The 18,067-nt window shown below is 30.2% G+C and overlaps 3 protein-coding genes across 3 annotated transcripts; 2 read left to right on the top strand and 1 right to left on the bottom strand.

Annotated features, from left to right (window-relative positions):
• The first annotated feature begins 122 nt into the window (after positions 1-122).
• On the top strand, positions 123-987 carry LOC100803973 (calvin cycle protein CP12-2, chloroplastic). Its single transcript, XM_003521546.5, has one exon. The coding sequence runs from the start codon at positions 259-261 to the stop codon at positions 655-657; it is 399 nt and encodes a 132-aa protein (XP_003521594.1). The 5' UTR covers positions 123-258; the 3' UTR covers positions 658-987.
• A 5,716-nt stretch (positions 988-6,703) lies between these two features.
• Positions 6,704-7,876, bottom strand: LOC780550 (bZIP transcription factor 53A). The gene has a single exon (NM_001248117.1). The coding sequence runs from the start codon at positions 7,460-7,462 to the stop codon at positions 7,010-7,012; it is 453 nt and encodes a 150-aa protein (NP_001235046.1). The 5' UTR covers positions 7,463-7,876; the 3' UTR covers positions 6,704-7,009.
• Positions 7,877-11,885: 4,009 nt separating this feature from the next.
• Positions 11,886-17,220, top strand: LOC100802903 (DNA replication licensing factor MCM7). Its single transcript, XM_003521544.4, has 15 exons — positions 11,886-12,120; positions 12,265-12,332; positions 12,413-12,472; positions 12,553-12,776; positions 12,965-13,142; positions 13,457-13,579; positions 13,708-13,797; positions 13,918-14,060; positions 14,229-14,406; positions 14,677-14,868; positions 15,127-15,299; positions 15,398-15,601; positions 15,791-15,956; positions 16,243-16,464; positions 16,894-17,220. The coding sequence occupies exons 1-15, from the start codon at positions 12,084-12,086 to the stop codon at positions 16,996-16,998; spliced, it is 2,163 nt and encodes a 720-aa protein (XP_003521592.1). The 5' UTR covers positions 11,886-12,083; the 3' UTR covers positions 16,999-17,220.
• Positions 17,221-18,067: the final 847 nt, after the last annotated feature.

Below are 18,067 nucleotides of genomic sequence, written 5' to 3'. Positions count from 1 at the left end.
TGACTCCTCCAACAACACACGAACAATTTTTCTGTCTTTTTTTATATTAATATTATTGATTATTGAAAAGATAATTTGGGGCAAGAATATATCTTATATTGTGGATTCTACGTGGTAGACAACAATTGGTTGCAAGGCGATAAGAAATATGTGTACAGAAATCCATCCCAGGCACAGCTATAATCTTCCCGGTTCCAATCCAATCTACTCCTTAGACCTCATCATCATAAACCCCCTCCAGAGAACAAGAATCAAAGAATGGCAACTATGACTGGTGTGAGCCTTTCAAGCCCCAGGGTTTTCTTCAACGCATCACCCTCACCGCAAAACACGTACGCCGTAAAGTTCGCAGTTCCACTCAGCCAAGGGATGCGACTTGGTAGTGTCAGGTTGGGTCGGGTGATGAGGATCCGACCCGTTCGCGCAGCTCCAGAGCGCATTTCGGAGAAGGTGGAGGAGAGCATAAAGAACGCGCAGGAGGCGTGCGCCGGCGACCCGACGAGCGGCGAGTGCGTGGCGGCGTGGGACGAGGTGGAGGAGCTGAGCGCGGCGGCGAGCCACGCCAAATACAAGCAAAAGGAAAAGGACTCCGACCCGCTCGAGACCTACTGCAAGGACAATCCGGAGACCATTGAGTGCAAAACTTTCGAAGACTGAGAAAGCGCTTCTTACGTGCATGATGATCTCCACATGTCTGTCTGTCAACTAAAACACTATTGCGTTTCATGATATATCAAATTGTGAACATGCTATGTGTTAATGTTTCTTTAAAGCATAATCCATAGCCCCTTATGTTTAATCAAACCAAAATTATGCCCTAGTTTTTTTTTTTTTGTGAATGCTAAATCAAATTAAGGAAACAAATATCGATTGCGTGAAAGTGTAGATCTTTACAGGTGCACCGTGCACCGCGATTACTGCACTTTTGCGTGATCTGTTCTTTATTATTCAATTGTTTTGTAATGAAAAACTAGTAGTATTTGCTAATATGTTGGTTTCTTTGTTGCATAAACATCGCAGCTGTTACTTGCAAGTTGCAAGTAATCATTATTGGATCTTCATGGTAAGAATTTTAATCGAGAAATAAATCATAACTTTGGACTTCATGGCAACAGTTTTAATTTAGAACGGATCTTCTTTTTATTTTCAATTTTTAATTTCAATCAGTTTAGAATAGGAAAATTATTCAACCCTATTCATGTAGTTTTCTTATTTTTATTTAATATTTAATTGTTCGATTTAAATTTAAATCTAATATGTGACTAATTCGTAATAATTGTTTTTTTCCCGGCATGTTAATGGACATTTGATTCTTGCTAGCATGCATGGTATAATTTGTTCACAAGAATGCATACACCTTCAATGTTAAAAACTCTGTAAATATCCTCAAGAATTAAAACAGAAGTTAAAATTAAAAGTTTTATTGTTTGTTCACTAAATCTGTGTTTAATTGTTGCAACCGCTTATGCTTATTCATGGTAATTAATAATATGTTGATTTCGAAGTGATGTTATATTGTGATATGATCTTTTGCATGTCAAGACAGGTAATATTAAAATCAATTAAAATCATCAAGAATATCAATTTCATGTTTATCATAAAACAATATCACATTTTTAAGTAAATTGTGTCAATCATCATCCGTAGAATTTTGAATCAAAATTTTAGTAAATGGGACTAACAAACCAAAATCCAAACTTTAGAGTTGAGTCTGTTAGGAGACATGCAAATGCTGATGTTCATTCTTTAGCTAGGGGCAACAGGTTATGCAAGCTCAATTTTTTTTAACAAATACCAACTTGTATTTAGCACTTGATCATCAATGAAATAACTTAATTTTGCTTTTGTCAATAATAAAAAAAAAAAAAACTTGGCCGAGATAGTTGATAATTCTCGTAATATCTTTCATCTATGTGAAATAAATATGAAGTCAAATAAAAAAATAATGTTTTAAATTAATAAGAATATTTTCATGCATCTATACTGGAGAAGCTTATGATGTTTTTCGAGCAACTTATTTTCTCCTAAAAAGGTTATTCCAAATAACTCCTAATTATTCCTTCAGCCTTTTTTCCGCCCTTTTAGCTCCATACATATATTTTTTCGTAATTTACTATGTAAAAACAAAATTTTGTTGTTGTATACAAATAAAATTAATTACATTATAAATATTTTTAACAAATTTACTCAAACAAAAATTGATTCTAATTATAATTATTTTTAACAATAATTTTTTGATATAAAATTATAGCAATAAAAATCAAACTCAAGTACTTTTGTATTTACCTCACTTTCCACTACTAGGCCTACTTTATTGATTTATAACTTATAACAAATTAACAATAATTAATTATACATCGATTATTGAAATAATTTAATTTTTCATATGTCTCTAACAAAATAGAGGGGGAGAAATGAGAATGAGGACCAAGGTCCAAGAGTAGAGTTTTTTTGCTTTTTTTTTTCATCTAACTTTTTTTAAAGATTATGTTTTCCTTTTACAAAGACCAAACCATTTTGTTATATTACATTCTATATTTGATTTTGATTTTTATTATATTGATCTTATCCTGATCCTGATTATCAGACAAACATTTTAAAGTTATACAATAAGCCTGCTATATATATAATTGGTTTATTATCTCTTAATTTCCAGCAAAAAAAAAAACAATTGGCTCGTGATATGCATTGCCGCTGATGCTTATCTATACCCGCCAACCAACCTGGAAATAATTTTGAAAATGATTGCCATTGACACTATAATATTTTACGAAGAAATTAAGCTTGGTCGTGTAACTCATCATCAAGGAATTCGAAGGTATAAGCAACACTTCGTACAAGTAACACCTTCCCTCTACGGCATCTTCGAACTAGTCCCTTAATGATTATGCTGGAACCTTGGAAGGAATTACTAAAATTGTTAAATTATAAGGTTACTTCTTATAATGTATTTATATATATATATGTCATGGTGATAACAATAAGAACCACAATATTAATAAGAGACGATTTATGAAACAAACAAATATCGATAGATTTACAATATTATATGCATTATGCTTAACTAATTAAACTAGACTATCTTCACAACAAATATGAATAATTAATATGATACGTTATTAGAATTTAATTTAAATATGTTTCAATTCTATTGTTTAACCATGAATTATGACGTCCGATAAAATTATTAAGTTTTATAACAATTATTTATAAATCATATTTATATGATAACTTCTAATTAAATAATAAAAGAATTTTTTATACCAATAATACATGAAAAATAAACTTTATATCATTTTGAAGAAGTGAGAAGAAAATATAAATCATTAAATGTAATAACTAGTGTAAATATTGGAAATGCTCTTGTATTTAAGTTAGTAAAAAAAATATAATAACAACTAAAAGATGATAAAATAAAGCATTTGTATTTTCTGACGGTCTTCCTCTAAAATATAACGCAATTAACATATTCAAATTCAAATTCGAGATCATTAATTAAATTAAGATAACTCCATATAAACATATATACTGTTATTGAATATAGACATAAAATTCCAGTAAAAAAAAAGAATATAAACATTAAATATTTAATTAAAGGTACAACATTGTAAATATTAAACAATTACAAACATGAAACGTTTATTTGTACTGATTAAAGAGGCAAGGCTATACTATATTAATGAAATATTTACCATAATAAAAATATAAAAAATATCTAATACTTATTTTTCAGTTGTTAAAACCATTTAATAGAATATATTAAATACTCTTCGCATATTTTTTTTACAATACTTATAAATGAAGCTATTGTTATTATTGTTCAAAAAGATAAATATTGATAAAAAAATTATTTGCATAAAAATTATAATTCCTTTGTTGGGGAACAAGGAGTTATAAATTTCAAAATTAAAAAAAAATATCGAAAATCTTTTTTAGTTGTTTTCCCCTCAACTTCATAAAAAAAATAATGGGTACATAAAAATCCAAAGCCCATAAGTTTAGTAAGTACACTAATTATAAGATTAACCCCAAGTCAAATATGATCCATCGTAATCGTAATCCCATCGAGTTTTGGATAAGTTGATTAATAATTCATAATGTAGGAAGTTGCGATGACATAAAATTGTGGCGTACATTTATCCAAATGAGCAGCATTAATTAACCTTCACTAAATTGTAAGTAGCTTATTTTTTAGTTAAAAAGGAAAAAATATAATTAAAAGAAAATTATTTATGATTGAAAAACAGGTATACATATGTCTTTAATAATTTGTAGTGAGTAATTTAACAATAGCTATTTAGTAACATGGATAAATTTTCCCTAAATTTAGTAACATGGAGTGTTATGCTATAAGCTTCGTCATATAATAAATGCTCTTATGTAAATGTTTGTAATAAAAATACACACAAATTGTATAAAAATAAGTAAGCAGCTCAATCTAATACGAATTCCTTAACACAAATTATCATGAATTTGAAAATTACTGATTAAAACCATCTTTCAATCCAGATTCATTTGGATGTGCAGAAAATGAACTAATTCATCCGCTGTTATCATTGATATATCAATTCATAATGAATTTTTATACCACTTGTCATTTCCATAAGTAGAATGATGTTAAACTTTATAAAATTTATTTATAATTTTATATTCATTTCACATTTAATATATTTTAAATAAAAATATTGCTTATTTTAATTAATTTTTTAAAAATATTTTTTTACAACATAAACAAAACAACTATTTTTTATTTTTAAAACTTAAAATATAAATATTTCTCCATAGGGATATCAGATATGCAACAGGGAAGGGTAGGAAATACTTAAACGGTTATGAGTTACATCTAAGCCATATGATAATTATAGCTGGGTTTTAAGGATTTATTATATTCCAAGTAAAACAGTGTTATAAACATAATCAATGGATGCTTAAATGGAAGGAGGATTTGGGAGCAGGGTAACATCCCCTAACACATATTGATTTCTTAAAATTTACGAGCATTAAATTTCATGCATTAAAAATTCAAGAAGTATTTATTACTTTCTTTAACTATCTACAAACATTTACTAATACTACTTGTTATAAAAATATACAAGGTTGGTCTACAAGTGGAAGAAGAAGGGATAAGGAGAGATGGCGTGATAAAAAAAAAACTAATATTAATTAAAAGAAAAAATAGATAAACTATTTATCATATAAAAATATAAAAGAATCTAATAAATGCTTTCCATTAGCTAAAACTACTTCATAGCCAAATGTTCAATTTCTCTATTTTTCCTAATAATGTCAAATTCTCCTAATTCAATGAGTTAAAATGTCTCATTGCTAAAATTTTAATCATCTCCTAAAAGATGTATCTAAAAGATATATTTTATGGTAATATATTTAAAATTCCACTTTATATGAAATAATTATCATATCCAAACACACGTTAGAGTTCAAGTTAGCATTTGTAAAAAAAAAACAATATCCCATATTAAAAAGTTATTGTTTTGTGTATTGGTATTGAAAAAGACAAAATTAGAAAATCCACACACAAGAAAAAAAATATAAATACTTTAAGTCTTTTTTACAATTGCTTGCCTTGCCTTCAACTTCTTCCACAAAATAATTGCAAATCTAATAATAAAAAGAACAAGTTGACATGGGGGTAATTAAAGAACTAAGTTATCAAGTTGCGCATAAATTGATTTGTTCATATAATCTCAAAGTATATCGTCCTAAATACTAGTTAGATCAAAAAGGTCAAATTGGACCCTCTACCCCTCCCAACAACTTTATAACTAGTTGTATACCCTACCTAGATCTATCGTAAGTCATAACTAACAATATCACGAAACTGAGCCACACGTTTATTCAAAATGGCTTCATTAATCTCCACAAAAAATGTGGGAACAAATCAATTAATTCATCAATAAGTTCATTGGATATTTTTTTATCTTTTAAGAATTGAACACGGTATTATATTAATTAACTGAGCTAATCTTCTTTAATAATAAGTTCATTGGATGATGTTTATTCTCGTAAAATTTAACGATAAAAAAATTTAAAGCCTATAAATTAGTATAGAAAATTGCACTCTCTTCTATATATGAATAATATGTTGCCCAATTCATTTATATTAAAATATATAATGTGGAACAATAATTTTGAAAATGTTTATTATGTTTATATTTATGTTTGTTTTCATTTTGATGATATTTAGCACAACAAAATTATAATAACATTTTCCAGATTGACAATTTTCTTTTATATTTATTTTTTAAAAAAATTTATTTATATTATATAATTCATATATAATTATAAATTCATATAAACTATTATAATAATTTATCTCATGCATGGTCATCAAACTAATAGATGAAAATACATCACACTTTGTGAATATAAAATTATCTTACAATTTTCAAAATAATTATTACAAAAGTTAAATATTTTTTTTAAGAGAACAATCTTATCGCAGATAATTTTTCTTTATCGAAAAATAATATTTTTATTAGATGATAATATAAGATAAATACAGTCAATCTATTTAAATTAAGTTCTTATATTTATCTCCCTCCAACGTAATTTCATTTTGCAAAAACTCAATATTTATTTTAATTTCAATAAACATTATTATCTTTTTTTTACTACTATTATTTTTTTAAAAAAATAATAACTTAAAAAAATTAATAACAAAAACATGCAACAGTAATGCTTAGGATAACGATGATTAGATTTAATTATAAAAATAAAACAACAAACATAGAAGATGAGATTACTTTTAATTAAAATAAAACAGCCACCATAAAAAATGATTACAAGTCGCGCAAAGGGACACACACTGCCACTACCAGCCATCAACACCCTGTACCTCACATTCATCTCTCTCAGGAACCCAATGCATTGATGACCACACGATACTTTTGATGCAGACAGATAACACTAATAGTAATATAATACACATAACAGAGAAAGTTACTACCGCACTGAATAACCCTAATTAAAGTAAAATCCTCAGGAATGATCAACGCAGAAACATGTTTGCGGTGGCCATAATCGGTTGTATCGGATGAGGAATCTGCCAGGGCTTGAGGAGAGGATCTGGAATCTCGGGAATCTCAACGGATAACCCTTCGACCTCTTCAGCGATCTCAAGGATGGAGTTCAAGAAGCGCAATCGATCGGCCAGTTCCATTGTCTGTGCTCTCAGAATGCTGTTCGCCGCTTCGGTCTCGACGCACGCTTCTTCCTTGGCCTCTATGTTCTCCGCAAGCTTCTTGTTCGCGCTTTGCAATCTGCTAACTTCATCGGTCAGATCCTCCAGCTGTTTCTGCTTCCTCATCCGCGATCGCCGCGCCGACTCGCGGTTCGACAGCATCCTCTTCCGCTTCCTCTCATCGATGATATGCGGATCTCCTCCTTCAGATCCAGAACTTGTAGTAGTCGAGCGTTGTTGTTGTTGGATCGGTGATGCCATTTCCGAGAAGGAGATTTTTTATTTGATTTGATAACAGAACCAAAAAAGAAACTAATCCAAAAAGGAGACGCAGATCTAATTAATTATTGGAAAAGACAAGGATTAACTAAGGAGATAGATCTAATTAATCACGGATTTAAGAGGGAGTTCATGAGAAAACGTAGAACCAGTAGAGGAACACGACGGAGAAGGAGTGCAGCATACGAATTCGACGCATGGTCATATAATTTCAAGAAACATTGGAGAGTTTTGCAAAAGCCCTATCTATGCTTTTCATCCACAAAATCAAACTCAATGGACTCGTGATTTGGGACAGGGAAACACTAGATCTGAAGCAGATCCTAATTTTCTGGAGCTAGCTAGGCGAGGAAGAAAGAGGAAAAAATGGGGGAAGAGAAGAAAGGGCTCTATGGTAAAGAAGAAGAAGGAGATAACTGAGGCTAAGGTTAGCTTATATAGAAAAAGAATGAAGAAGGGTTGGCAGGGAATTGATTATTTATTTATTAGTATTAATTATTAAAAGGGAAAATTTCAATCAAAGCCAATTTGGAAGGACTGAAACGACCGCGTCACTGCTGGCTGGCGTATGCAATGACGACAGCTTTGTTCCACCACAACATGTGCGCTTTTTACTTCTTTGTTAGTAAAAGATTCAAAGCAAGTACTATGATTTACATACGGAATGATGAAAAATAGAAAAAAGACTCTATTTAATAAAAATAACTGAAAAATTAATTGAAATTTTAAAAGTTGATTTGCAGTTGTAAACTATTTTACTGAATTATAAATGTTTGATTATTTGTTAAAATAGTTGAAAAATATAAATTTATATAAAAAATTAAAAATGATTAAATTTTATCTTAAATAAAAAATGGTAAAAAAATTTAATAAATATTCAAAGATAATTAGAGAGTAAATATAAAAATATAAAAATTAATATTTTAAAAATTTGTAACGTGTCAGGATAAAAACTATTATAAAAAATCGTTTAGCAAATATTTAATATTTAACAATTTTTTCAGATAGAAAAAAAATAAAAAATTAACTAGAATATTTTTTCAAATACACTTATAAAAGATAAAAATAATAAAATTTCATCTTATATAGAATTTTTTTTAAAAAATCTAATAAATATAAAAATTAGAAATTAATGTTCTAAAAAAAACATTACTTTATAAAAAAACTAATGTTTTTGTTAAAAACAAAATAAAAAATAAAATTAAACTTTTCTAAAAAATATAAAGAAAAAAAAAATTTTAAGATTTATGTATTAAAGTAAAAATTTTGAAAAAAGATTAAAATAATTTTTTTAAAACTTAAGGTATCCAAATTAAAAAAATACTAAAATATAATAATCAAAACTTACATTTATTCTACATTTTATTAGTCATCTATCATATTTTTTTGAATTTTATCACTAAATTTATTTTGTATATTTTATCATCATATTTTTAATATTTAGTTTTTTACTTATTTTATCATCTCGGATTTATTTGTGTCCTATTATGTTAATAAGTCCGAGAAACCCTTAAAGTTCTTAAAAAATGCAAAGATGGGGAGAAAAAGAGATAAAATAAAGGATCCAACTAAAAAATTAAATTAGTAATTCTATATATATAATTTTTGAACAAATGCAATTTCAATTAATTTTATTATTTTCGTAGCTATTTTATAGGCAATTAAATTAAGTAAATTTGTCTTTTGATTTTCTTAATTTAGATAATAGTGCATGTATCTGATGACATTCAAAATCTGAAATAAAGCAACCAACACTCATTATTATTGATATTAATGTACTATTTAAAATTAATAGTATATAATAGTCAATTGCACTTCTTTTTTTTTTTTTTTTTTTGCTTGAGTAATCTACAATCCCAATTCCTAAGTTATATATATAACATTACATAATAACTATTGGAGGGGCTAAGGCTGTGTCCTAACTGACCTTACAGTATACACAGTCCTAAATATGTATAATAAAAACTTATCACTAAAAAACCACTGTCTTAATGTTATACCATTTACTTAAATTATTATTATTCAGCAAGGGCAAGAGAGGAGAAGGATCAGTGCATTAATATTAACTTGTTTGTGAAGGCTATTTACTTATAAGAAAAAACCTTGGGCGTCTTCTTCACTAACATCGTTGTTGATATAGTTACACAATCGATCAGCCAATTCCTCAGCTCGAGCTCTCAAGATATTGTTTTCAAATTCGGTCACGGCGCATGCTTCTTAATTAGCCTTGATGCCCTCTTCCAACTTCTTGTTTGCTCTTTGCAACATCTTGCCTTCACTGGTCAAAGCCTCCTGGTGCTTCCGCTTCCTAGTATCTTTTTTAATAAATTTAATATTTAAAATTAGTGTTTTAGCTTGAGTATTTTACAAAAAATCTGTTTAATTATTTTATATAATTCAAATTCGTAGATAAATATATATGAATGTATAAATTATATTTTGAATTTATGAATAACTTAAATGGCCATATTAGATTATTAGAAAAAATGTGTTTTAATTTAGTCTTTATATATTTGGTCAAATGTAATTAAAGTCCCTATGCTTTTATATTGATGAATTTGGTAAACATTGAACATTTAAAAATAAAATAAAATAAAGGATCAAATTAAATATTTTAAAAATAAAAAGACTAAATTGAATTATGTAAATAAATAGATGGATCAAAAATGTAATTAAACCAATGCATCTTTAAAGGATAGAAGAGATAAAATAGTGAGAATGTTTAATTGAGAAAATGGAGTGTGAGTTGAGTATTCTACTTCGTAATATAGCAGTAAAATATAAGAAAAGGATTATGAAAAGAATGTGTTTGGATGCATTTGCTTGTAACATCTTTTTAACAATTGATGACTCTAGTAGCTTTCACAAACAAATCTCTTGTTACATATCCCTATATGGGTTATGGATATTCCATTTAACTGCTATGTACCTACAAGTAAGTTTGAAATTACAAGAAATTTTGTTATGACGTAAAAAAATAGAGAAAGAGGAAATACATAATTTACCTGATTTGATCGATATGACCTACAACATGTGTTTGAGAGATTTTTCTATTTTTCACAAAGAAAAGATATAGGATCTTATGTTTTATACAGTAAACTAATCCCTGTACATTCTCTTAATCTGTAACCCTGTAGTTGGCCCTGAATATAAGGCAACATCACTATTATAGACAATAAATTAAATTAAATTCATTCAACAAATATGTACACATTTAATTTTATGAGAAAACAATGTATATGTTGATTGTGTAAAAAAAAAATTTAATTATCATTTCAGCATAATATAATAAGTTTGTGAACATTTATAATAGTCATGTTAAAAAGAATGTCAACTATTATTTTCAATTGATCAATAATGTAAAATGTTTTTATACTTAAAATGCCTATAAATTAAACTCAAATTTTAACACATTCATAATTATATATTTAAAACATCAATGATATTAATAATCTATAAAAAATGAATATAAAAATATATTTACACATAAAACAAATTAGATATTGGAAAAACATGATTACAAATATGTCAATCATCCATTCACAGATAAAAAAAAATGAATTAAAATAAAATTTGGTTTCTACATCAACCATAATCTTTTAGGAAAAAGTCCCATTAATTATGTTCTTAAATCTAATAAATAAAAAATATTATGCTACTCACTTGATTTTCTTTTACAAAAACACATTATTTGTATTAATTATGTTTCTCCAAAGTTTATAAAACAATGTATTTAAATATACAATTAATAAATGTGATATATATATATATATATATATATAATATTATATATTAATTTAAAACAATAGTACTAAAAATAAGGCTTAAATATAATTTTGACCTCTCTATTTTCTAAAATTTATAATTTTAATCTCTCTATTTTAAAATATAGATATTTAGTCCTCATATTTTTTAAAATATATAATTTTAATCCTTATATTTCAAAATAAAAATTTTTAGTGCTTCATTTTTATAAAATTTATAATTTTGGTTTTTTCAAAACATTAATCGATAAAAAATTAACTTAATGTAATTCGTATTTAGTGTCTGACACGAGATCATTTATGTAATCTTAGTCAAAGTCAACATTAATTAATAATCTCTTAATAACTAGTATTCAAAGTTCATAGAGGAATTAAAATTATAAAATTTTCAAAATTAAAAGATTTAATATTTTTATTTTAAAATACAAAATTAAAATTGGAGACCTTAAAAAGTGTGAAGATTAATGCCTCTGTTTTAAAATAGAGGAATGTTGGAAAATTCATTTAAGTCTTAAAAAAAATTAGCATTCTATTGAGAATTTCGAGGTTTGAAATTCATGTTATGTTTTTGAGTCCGGATTCGAGTCTCGCCAGCCACGAATACTTTATCTAGTTGAACATTATTACACTTATACTCCACCACCAGATAGACGGTTCTAGTGTTCTTACCGTGTACCCGATCGCAGCGTATCGTAGACCTAGAAACTGTTCTTTTTTCCCGCCAAGTTGCCTACTTGTTTATATAGTTTCGCGCCCATTTCTTTCAGTCATACCTTAGCACGTTTTCCCGCTTCTCTTTCTCTCTGTCTCTCTCTCGTTCTGTAGCCGTTTTCGTCACCATGAGCGCCAAGAACCTCAATTTCGACGCAGACACAGGTAAACAACGGTTTTTCCCCGATCTATTTTCTTCTTCTTCCGATTAGCGGTAAACTTTACCTTTCTTCTTCCTTCTCCTCGGTCAAATTTCTTCACAATTAGGGTTTTGATTTTGTTAAATTAAGCCTAATGCTCTTTCTTCAGCTCTGGCGAAGGATTTCCTTTCCAACTTTGCAGATGCCAATGGCGAAGCCAAATACATGAACATCCTGGTGAGTTTTTTCTTCTTTTTTTCTCATGCTTCTCTTGTTGACCTTTAACCTGATTCCTTTAATCTCTCAAATGTTTCCAGCAAGATGTTGCAAACCACAAAACTCGAGCAGTCCAGATCGACCTTGAGGATTTATTTAATGTAAGATTTGCTACTTCTGTGTTACACGATTCTAATCAAAATCGTGGACTCTGTTAAATTTTTTTCTTTGGAGATTTCAGTACAAAGATCTGGACGAGGAATTTCTGAGCCGTGTTACTGATAACACTCGGAGGTATATTGGGATTTTTTCCAATGCAATTGATGAACTCATGCCGGAGCCCACGGAGGACTTCACAGATGATGATCATGACATATTGATGACTCAGAGATCTGATGAAGGAGTAGAAGGCACCGACGGTTCCGATCCACGTCAGAAGATGCCTCCTGAAATCAAGCGTTACTAGTGAGATTCGCCCACCTCCTTCCTTTTCATTCAATTTTTAGGGATTGTGTAACTGTAATTGCAGAAAGTTGTTTCATTCAGTATGTTTTGATTGGAAATCCAATAGTAAAAAATATCTGACACGGTATGGTGTTTATGCCTTAGCTTTTATGTGGCAGTCCTAATCTGACCTCGTGAGTCTATTGCAGTGAACTTTATATTAAAGCATCTTCAAAAGGACGACCCTCTACAATTAGGGAGGTTAAAGCTTCGAACATTGGTCAGCTTGTAAGAATTTCTGGTATTGTGATACGTTGTTCAGATGTTAAACCATTGATGAAAGTGGCTGTATACACATGCGAGGATTGTGGATTTGAAATTTACCAGGTGATTGATGAAATGACTGCGTGAACTGCACAATTTTGACACTGGATTTTATGCCAATAAAAGAACTACTGCATGATATTTGCTTGGTGTGATTTAAAAAAAAGGTCCATTACAGTTTTTGAATTTTCTCTCTGCCAACATGATTTGATTGCCAGGATGTTAAACTACAATATTTAAAGGATTATGACTATCTATCAAACCTTGTTAGTTCTTGTTGTGGATTAATTTATTTTTGCTGGGATATGGCTAGACCATTGTGGAATTTGCATGCCAGTAGGTCCTTGACATTGTTATTTTCTCCCTTTCCTGAACAGGAAGTAACTGCTCGGGTCTTCATGCCCTTGTTTGAATGCCCATCAAAGCGCTGTGATACAAACAGAAGAAAGGGGAATGTTATCCTTCAACTAAGAGCATCAAAATTTTTGAGATTTCAAGAGGTTTGCTCTCCGGTTCAGTCATCAAAATATATTTATTCACTTTTTCATGTTGTTCTATATAGTCTATACAACTGCTTATTTACTTTAGCGTAAGATGGTAAGATATTTGTGATATGGTTAAAATGCAGGCCAAAATTCAAGAATTAGCTGAACATGTCCCCAAAGGCCATATTCCAAGAACAATGACTGTGCATCTAAGAGGAGAACTCACAAGAAAGGTTGGTTATCTCCTGCCAATTGGCATCAAACTACTAGTTGCTGCATATGTTATCAAGTAGCTGAAATTTAATGGCTAATTAACTTCAGTTTATAAACTCATGCTTGTTGTAAATTGTCAGGTGGCTCCCGGGGATGTGGTTGAATTTTCTGGGATTTTTCTTCCTATACCTTACACTGGTTTTCGAGCAATGCGTGCGGGCTTAGTTGCTGACACTTACTTAGAGGCCATGTCTGTAATGCATTTCAAGAAAAAATATGAAGAGTAAGTTAGTTTTCAGACCTTGATTGATAATAATTAGCACCATTTTCTTTACCCACACTAAGTACTGATTATTTTTGCTTGCTTGAACATAATACATATCTACTAGTTAAACTAATTAAAGTAGTTTGGGGGAAACAACAACCGCTTAACTGATTTATTCTGTCATAGATATGAGTTTAGAGGAGATGAGGAAGAGCAGATTGCACGATTAGCAGAGGATGGTGACATCTACAATAAATTGGCACGATCACTTGCTCCTGAAATATTTGGACATGACGACATTAAAAAAGCACTGCTTCTTCTCCTTGTTGGTGCTCCCCATCGTACGTTGAAAGATGGAATGAAGGTAATGAACTATGTATATAAATAAAGCCACATGAGCTTACTGCAACTTATTGAATTAGTATGGATTAAGGCATGGTGTCATTTGCAAAATTACAATGACATTAGTGATTAAAATTCAAGTATGGAATTAGTAATTTTCCTCTCCCTCACTCAAATGCTATTAGCCATACTTTCTGTGGTTAAGCCCTTTTTGCATTTTGTTTTATTTATTGTGTGTATGATATACATGTGCACGATTAAACTACTAAATATAAACTTTATTTAATTGTAGATTAGAGGAGATTTACATATATGTTTGATGGGTGATCCTGGTGTTGCCAAGAGTCAGCTCCTTAAACACATAATCAATGTAGCACCCAGAGGGGTGTACACTACTGGCAGAGGAAGTAGTGGAGTTGGTCTAACTGCTGCTGTTCAGAAAGATCCAGTGACAAATGAGATGGTTCTTGAAGGTGGAGCATTGGTAATGGAATCCTCCTTTCTTAAGTACAACAACAACAATTCCTTCCATCCTTATTGTGCTTATATATGTTAGGTTGAGAAAACTAGAAAAATCTGGTAAAATACACATGAAATGTTGACAATACTTGCAAAAGTAAGATGGGAAATAAGTCATGCATCACATTACTTCTTTAGCCCCTATATTAATACAGTTTGTGTTCTTTTAACTAGTTGTTTCCGGTTATAGGTGGATATTATAAAAGAACATTCTAAATTTCAGGTGTTAGCAGATATGGGCATATGTGCCATTGATGAATTTGACAAGATGGACGAATCCGATCGTACGGCTATACATGAAGTTATGGAACAACAGACTGTTAGCATTGCCAAGGCTGGGATCACTACATCGCTGAATGCAAGGACTGCCGTCCTTGCTGCTGCTAATCCAGCATGGTATTATTTCTTTTCACCTTATCAGTTGCAGACATGATCTAAGAGATATGCAAACCCATGCTTTCAAAATCTAATTTACCCATATTTTATTGTGAAAGGGGAAGATATGATCTAAGAAGAACTCCAGCTGAAAATATTAATCTTCCTCATGCCCTGCTATCAAGATTTGATCTTCTGTGGTTAATCCTTGATCGAGCTGATATGGATAATGATCTTGAAATGGCTAGGCATGTCCTATATGTTCACCAAAATAAGGAGTCTCCTGCTCTTGGATTCACTCCTCTTGAACCATCTGTTCTACGGTAAGTATGGTTTAATCTTTTTAATAAGATTATACACTGGAGTATATGGTGCATATATGTTGCCCATTTGATTGTATATTTATTCTGATTTCTGAGTGCTCATATAGTTACACATGGGAGATTGTGCCAATGCCCTGTTTGCTAGTAAAAGAAAACTAATACAAATTGAAATGTTTTGCTTTAATCTAGTGCATACATATCAGCTGCAAGAAGATTGTCTCCTAGTGTCCCCAGGGAACTGGAAGAGTATATTGCTACTGCATACTCCAGCATTCGTCAAGAAGAAGCAAGGTCCAATGCTCCGCATTCCTACACTACTGTAAGGACATTGCTCAGTATTCTCCGCATATCAGCTGTAAGTCTTCATCTTTTCCCCACAAAAGAGAGCAGTGAAATTAGACATTTAGGTTATATTTACTTTTCTTTTTGGGTTAATGATTTATGTACATACGTCATTGCAGGTTCAGTTTTTAAAATTAAAACTGATTTAGGTGTTGGTTAATTTTTGGCTTTAAATATCTGTTATTACTTAGGTTGGCTATGCCTTTTAAGTCCATGATGTGAAGTAATAATAAGCATCTGATTATTTTTAATTGTATATTGTCTAAGCAAATACTATTCCATTTTTAATTTCTAAACAGGCACTAGCAAGACTCCGTTTTTCTGAGACTGTTGCTCAGAGTGACGTGGACGAGGCACTGAGGTTAATGCAGATGTCAAAATTCTCTTTGTATTCTGAAGATCGTCAAAAATCTGGTCTGGATGCCATATCTGATATCTATTCCATACTGCGGGATGAAGCAGCTAGAGGTAACCGAATGGACGTCAGCTATGCCCATGCACTGAACTGGATATCTAGGAAGGTAAGTACATATACTGCCCAAAGTTGAATACGATCCATTGTGCAGTATTGTGAACAGTTTAGATTCAAGTTTGACTGTTGAACACGAGGAACTCAACAATCAAAAGATCATGGAACATTTAAAGGATTACTTTATTTCATTGAATAAAGAGCCATAAACTGAATATATTATCAAATGAACTAAGAGATGGTAAGGCAAGTTTGAGTAAACACTATTCCTTGTTTTTACAAAATTGCACTTATTATTTTTTGATCCTCTCTGTAATTAATTTACTGACGTACTTGGCTGTTAACTAAATGTGCTAGCACTTAGTATTTTGCTTTTGTTGTGTGAAAGACAGAGCATGGCCCTGACTGTCAAATAAGTTAGCTGTTTTGTTTCCCCCTAGACAATAATATTCTGACCTTGGGACTTTTGGCTTTCAAACAGGGGTACAGCGAAGCCCAGTTGAAAGAGTGCTTGGAGGAGTATGCAGCACTTAATGTATGGCAGATACATCCTCACACCTTTGACATTAGATTTATAGACGCTTGATGCCCTTCTTTTCCCCCATTAACATTGTTTCAAGGGGCGAGGACAAGAGTGCTTGGTGGACTTAGGGAGGGAATCATATTTTGCACTTTGGTTTTTATTAGTTTTGATTTAGGTTGTTTGTATTGTTACAGTTAGATTTGCATTTTTTATTGAGTACAATAATTGCTAATTTAAATTTGTATACTTAAAGTTAGTACTACATGAAGCACGCATTAGGTTCAAGCTTCGCATACATCGTGTTTAGTCAAATGCATCTGTAGTTAGAAATGTCATTGACTCGCCTAAAATGAGTTTTCATCATAAGACGGCAGAGGCGCAGAGGATTAGTATAAAAGCAAAACGAAAACATAATATTGCAGTTGTATAAATATTAATTACAGTTGGATAAAATAAAGCTCGAGTATTATCAAGGGTGGAATCCACTTTATAAATAAAAGTGGATAGTCGAGGAAATCAATAAAATTTACAGTAACATGGTATTTTTTAATGCACGATAAAAATTGTCTTCAACTCTACAAATAAGTTTTAAGAACTTCTAATCTGCTTTAAGCTTTTCTTGGCGTAGACGGGAAAATACGGTTCCTAAAGCAATTCTCTCATCAGAGAAAAAATCCGTTAGTGTTTATATGAAAGAATTGTTTTAGGAACTGTATTTTTCCGTCGTAGAAGAGTTGAAAGGTTCATCTTCAATTATAGGATCATGTATAAACTTACAGGGCATTCCTAAATTTCAGAGATAAGTTTCAATTTCTTCAAAATACGCTGTTAACACATGTACAACAATAAAATTAGCAATTTGAGTTATTTCCATTATATATTTGCAATTCTCTTGAATCCTACTTAAAGGCACATAGTCCATGATTATGCTTTTGTGCATATTATATCTATAAACAACTGTTCAAAAAAAAAAATCCCTATTAAAAAAACAAAAAAAATCTATAAACAATTAAAGAAAAGGGCAATACTTAAAAATATTTTTTTTAATGTCATTACCATCAAATTGTCAAATTAAACAATGACACATGAATGTTTTATTTATTTACTATTTCTGTTTTATATATAGGCTAGT

This window comes from Glycine max, chromosome 3 (assembly GCF_000004515.6).
Source record: "Glycine max cultivar Williams 82 chromosome 3, Glycine_max_v4.0, whole genome shotgun sequence".
In the NCBI taxonomy this organism is placed as follows: Eukaryota; Viridiplantae; Streptophyta; class Magnoliopsida; order Fabales; family Fabaceae; genus Glycine; species Glycine max.
Note: the sequence above shows the minus strand (reverse complement) of the source record. Positions and strands in the feature narration are given on the sequence as shown.